Consider the following 6,000-nt stretch of genomic DNA (forward strand, 5'->3'; position numbering starts at 1 on the left):
AACAAGTTCGAGCCAAAATAGATTTTTTTCCTGCACTCAAAATTTATTTCGCCTATAACCAGGCTTGATAAAAACTCCTCTGCGATGCAAAAAGGATGCGATATTGCCGTTTTTCTGAGGAGAAAAAATTGAACCCAAAATTTTCAACACAGATCCTTAAGCGATTCGAGTGGGAGTGCAAAAAATCGCGAGGATTTATCTTGTTGCGATGCTCACCTTTACTCACGCATAAAAAAAACTCTTGAGCTTCCCGCTCGAACAAGACAGTCCTCAGAGAGTTGTGATGGCAATCTTTTTTCATGGGATTTTACTCTGGTATGTTCTGTGCTGCATCTTCCTCGCTCAATTTTCGTTGAATCTCCGCTTAGCATTTTTCGCTCGCTCGCAGAGAGTCAAAAGCAGCACGCTGCTCTAGAGTATGGCACCGAGCTCTGATGATGTTGAGGAGAATTATCAAGCCTGCCTATAACACATATTTTCTGAAGTTGTTTCGAAGATTCGAAGATAAAATATGTAGTTTTTTCGGCATGATTTTTTGTAGATTTTAAATGAACTTGTTTCAATAAAAAAATGGAGTGTAACCAAAAATTTCTATATCTTCCCAAATATGTTCATTTGACTTCTACAAGCAAATTTATGTTAAAAAAACTATTGTCATTACCTTTTTATTTACAGTAGAACAAGCTCAGGAAATACGTATTGTGTGTATTATGCTAGGTAAAATACATTTTGAGTGTAGATAAAGTTTCTTTTTCTGCTTGAACATATCCACTCGACTTCTACATGCAAATTTACGTAAAAAAATACATGTTAAAGTCATCAATTTTGATTTGCAGACAAACAAACTCAGGATATACGTATTTTGTGTAGTTTTGTAGGTAAACCAATTTTGAATGTGATCGGAAACTTATTTTTCTATTCGAGTACTAAGATTCTGATGAAAATGCGGTAGAATTTTTAAGCTTCTTTTGCGATTTTTAACAGCATGTTGAAATCCAATGATGGATATGGGATTCTAGGTATTTCTGTGGTATTTTCGTTTTTCAGTTGGTCTCCTGGTCGTATCTCTGCAATTCCTAGAATTGCAAAAAAAAAATGCTCACAATAGTGGTTGGATTGAGGAACATTTTTTTGAGACTCTGGCAGGAATCTCATAGAATTACGTGAAATATGCTTGGGTCCAGTAAGATCGATGAGTTCCTTATTGAACTTTTGTATTTCTTTTGATTCGTTAAATGAGTGTTGCGATTTTTATGGGAACTGTAGTGAATCCGGCAGTAATTGGTTGAACGGCTGATACCATGGTAAATATTTGCCAAATTCCTGTTAAACATTCACCGAATCTTGGTAATATTCTCCGCGATCTCGGTAAAACATTTGGATTGCCGGAATTCCGGTAGAATAAGTGCAGATATTTGGTTTTGAATATTAACCAGTTCTCAGCTGTTGAGCTCTCGGCAATTCGTTTTGCCCAGGTCGGAGGTATAATTTAAGTATGCAGGGTTTTCATCAAATCTATAAAGATCCTTACACAAAGAATCCCATCGGAATCCAGTAAATATTTATCGACATAGAAAAAAAAAGTTATACTAGAATTAAGCATAAGCATTGATGATCGTACAATTCGTGGTTGCTACTCTGTGATTTACTGGATTTATCAAAATTGTATAGGGAACCAATAGATGCAGCTTGGGAGTAGCATAACATTGTAGACATAGTAATGTCAATAACGGCGCCGACCACATCCTTACGGTCATCGGGGAAAGGAAGGAATGATAGTGTGCCGTCCATTGCTGGTAGAGACCGAGATCACCTCTACATCTCCCTGATTTTCACAGGAAGGATTTGTTAGTGGGAGGGTTCAAATGCTGCGACTCGTGTAGCCTCAATTAAAATAGTTATCTATTACTGCGTCGACATTATTAATGTCGAAATTTTCAAAGGTTTTTTTTAGTAATCGCAACTAATTGAAAAAAATAACGTGTATTTATTTTATATAAAATAATGCAACAAGGGCTTATGCCGACACTCGCAGTGACGAACCATTTATAGTTTGTTTACCGATTAAATAAATACAAGATTGCCACGATACAAATTTGTGTTATCACAAGCATGAAACGAGCTCACCAGTTGGTAATCCATTTTTGAGTGGATAAAGGGATGGAGATACTAAACAATATTTCCATATCCCCACTGTAATACCGATCATTGTTCATATGATCAATGTTACCCCATATCAGATAAATCAAAACACCTCATTTCTTTAAACAGACTTAAACCTTTCAGAAAACAAAATATACTATGATGTTTGTTTTAAAATATAAAACTTGCATCATTTGCATTTTCAAATGAAATTTCTAATAAATTTAAAAAACAATCAGTTTTACCCCGGATTACGGCATGCGTTTTTAGTTGACAAAACTATGGCATGAAAGATACAATATTCTTCAGTCAACTTCTAAATTTCAATCTTTAGCAAATGCACACATGATTTCATTGAAATTGTTAACAGATTGAAAAAAATAGCCGGGACACATAAAAACATTTTCCCAGAAATGATAGTGCTTACGTCCACCCTGCAAACTTAGGCGGATCACTTGGCACGACCGCTCTTGTATTAAAGCGACAATAAAATTCGTAACGAACAATAAATTATTCTAAACAGATGAGTAAACTAAAACAGATGTACAGGATTATTATAAAACGTTAGAGCTTACCCATCTGAATCTAGTCAGTCAGATATTACCGAAATGAAGACATTTCTTATCTTATCGTTGCTCGTAACTGCACTCATCTCGTCCGTGCTTGCTGTCGATTGGTATGCATTCACGCAAGCCAACTACGCCGCTGTCCAGAATGGACTTGCACAAATCAACGATGCAGCCACGCAGATGAATCAGTCCATCATCCAGCAGCAAAATCGTGTACAAAACGCTATGGACGACATGGACAGCTATATTCGAAAATCTTTAGTTGCCTTGTGGATACAGCATTCGAATTTGAACCTTTCTGGGGATCAGCTGCAATCGACGTTAAACTCGATATCTAAGGCAAGCAACTATAAGGATCATGTGTCGTACATCGCCGAGGACTACAAACAGAGTGTGACCAGCAACGTCATGGTTCCGGCTCAATCGATTGTACAAAGTATCCTGAACGCCATGATGACTTTCTATGCCAACCAATGGCAAAGTTGTGCGCAACAATACGCTTCGCAACTCGTGCAACCACGATTATCCGTGGGCCGACTACAGCAGTGCATCCTCGTGGCTCTTCCGTATTTTGAATCGGTAGCCAACACCACTTTATCCATGTTCGATTACGGAAAGTCCGGCGTGGATACGTTACTCAGTATGCTGGATTTGTGCGCGCCGAGCTCGACCAACTGTGTGTCCAAGGTATGATTCTGTTTGATTCAAATTTTCTATCTTGAATAATCTAGTTTTTATTCCGTGTGTTAGTTCTTCAACGATCTGCCCAGCTTGCTGAACAATGTCGTTAATGCAGTTTCGTTTCTGTCCGGAATTCCATCAGCGATCATTCAACCGGGTAAACCAGCCGTTCAAGAGTGCGTTGCTTTGATTACAGCTGATATACAGCAAACACTGCAGGGGCTTGTCAATAAAACCACATCTTGCTGAGAAGGAGAATAAATCCCACATTATGCCTTAGAACTTAAGCTGCTTTCGTCGTTTTCTATTGTCAGAGACCACACGGACAAAGAACATCAGAAAATACCGTAAAAGTAATCATTATCGTTAAACTTTTATTAATTATGTACAAAGTTAAATAATTAAACCTAAAAGTCTGGGTAAGAATGCATAAAGGAGCTCTCCCTTAATTTAAAATTCAGCGCGCTTCCCAACCCACTTACTTACTTTTAAGCTGATACAAATATTAATTTTCTTTTATGTCCGAAACTGCTTGGAAGATCCGAGGGGGTATAAAACAAATTAAAACAAATGAGAATGAAAAAAAATGTTTGAATTTTTATTTTTATCGTTGATTTTTGCACATTTCTCAATTGCCCTCTGGATTATCATTTTACCTGTTGTTAACTTTAAAAACTTGAAATTCCTAACAGAGGTCGGTGTTTATGACTTTTCGACATTTGACATATAAGAAAATTAATATTAATATTTTAATCCCATTGTTCGATGTCAATACTTTTTTTTTGTTGCACGCTTCCTCATTTTTCATTTTCTTAGCATTACGTCCTTACTGGGATAGAGCCTGCTTCTCAGCTTAGTGTGCGATGAGCACTTCCACAGTTATTAACTGAGAGCTTTCTTTGCCAAAGATGCCACTTTCGCATTCGTATATCGTGTGGCACGCACGATTATACTCTATGCCCAGGGAAGTCAAGGAAATTTCCAGTACGAAAAGTTCCTGCACCGACCGGGAATCGAACCCAGACACCAGAATCGAACCCAGCATGGCGTTGCTTTGTAGCCGCGGACTCTAACCACTCGGCTAAGGAAGGCCCCACGCTTCCTATTGATCTCAATTAAGCCAAAAACAGCAAATGCATTAGTTGATATAATGACGAACATGTTTTTTTTTAGTTACATGTGGAATAAACTTTTTTCATCTAAATATCAAAAGTGATATGATGTACTGAACAGCTTCGACTCAGACAGGGTAACATTATCCCGAATAGTCCGTTTGCCGTTTCTAAACGAGTTTGCTTTCTGGTAGGAACTAAAATAAAGCGACCAGATATAGTTTTAGCCAATCTGGGACAAATTTTTCATGCCTATAAATGTAACTAGTTATACCAAAAAGTACGTTTTATAAGTGCAGCATTTAGTCCTTCGCGTTAAACGTCCCAAACCGAGGGTCTGAAATTTTGTATCAGAGTGATTCCAAGCAACAGCACCAAAAATTGATAAATTTTTTAATTCATTTTTTTCTATTGAGCTGAAACTTTGCACAGTTTTCCAGTTCCATCTAAATCGTCATTTTCCGATATCAAATCTTCAAGTTGAGTCACGACTAACTTTTCAAAAGGGTGTATGTGAAAATGGTTCAAAAATATTCAAAAAGCTGCACAGCAAAAACGGTTCGTTCCATTGTTAGACAACTAAAGAAACAAAGTTAGACAACTAAATAAAGATTCAAAAAAAAAATACAAACAGTAAAAAAAAATTTTTTTTGCATTAAAAAACATAATTTTTGACACATAAACTCAAATATCTCAAAAACCTATCGGAATACCAACGTAATTTTTTGAGGGAAAACGGTCCATTATATTAGCTATTTACCATAAAAATTTGGTGATGGTAAACCAATAAACAAAAAAGTTATGACATTTCAAACATGTCACAATTTTCACATTTAGTAGAAAAAAAAAAAATTTTCGGTGTAAATTATTACGGGAACCGCAGTTTGTTGCTGATTGTATTGTTAAGGGCCTTGCGTGAATTAAACAAGTCGTTTTCATGTATTCATTAGTATTATGTATATTATATGTATAAATATTATGTATATGTATAAATATTATATGTATATGTATATATGTATAAATTAAAATGAATTAACAGATTACACGAAAATATTTTTTTTTTTACCAGGATATTTTTTTTTAGAGTATGATCGATGAGTTTCTAAATGTTATATATAAACTTTAAAAGTTTTGGATTTGGGTATGCGTTATGAGATCATGAAAACATTTTATTAATACTTATTTATTTATTTATTGTTATTCAATGTTTTTACAATATCGAACACTTTTGCATCATTATCAGTACAGTTCGAGTATAGTTTTGCTTTAATTTTATTTTCTGACAATGGAATGAAACAGTGAAATTTTTGGGTTCCTTGGATCGTTTTCGCGTTATTATATTGCTCGCTGAGCTCTGATGCCGTTAATTCGTACTCTTCAGTAGTAGTAAAACAAAATGATAATTTTGTTAAATTTTCTTCTTTTCTGCGATTCGCCCAATCAAATAGTTCTTTTGCAGTTTTAATTGGATGCTCACGTTCTTTGGCTAAACTTGC

General features: G+C 35.6%; 1 protein-coding gene across 1 annotated transcript; it reads left to right on the plus strand.

The window, feature by feature from the left end:
* The first annotated feature begins 2,714 nt into the window (after positions 1–2,714).
* LOC5569630 lies at positions 2,715–3,826 on the plus strand. The gene is made up of 2 exons (XM_001658610.2): positions 2,715–3,398; positions 3,462–3,826. Exons 1-2 carry the CDS (start codon positions 2,751–2,753, stop codon positions 3,639–3,641), a joined length of 828 nt encoding a protein of 275 aa, XP_001658660.2. The 5' UTR covers positions 2,715–2,750; the 3' UTR covers positions 3,642–3,826.
* The last annotated feature ends 2,174 nt before the right edge of the window (positions 3,827–6,000 follow it).

This window comes from Aedes aegypti, chromosome 3 (genome assembly GCF_002204515.2).
Source record: "Aedes aegypti strain LVP_AGWG chromosome 3, AaegL5.0 Primary Assembly, whole genome shotgun sequence".
Classification (NCBI taxonomy): domain Eukaryota; kingdom Metazoa; phylum Arthropoda; class Insecta; order Diptera; family Culicidae; genus Aedes; species Aedes aegypti.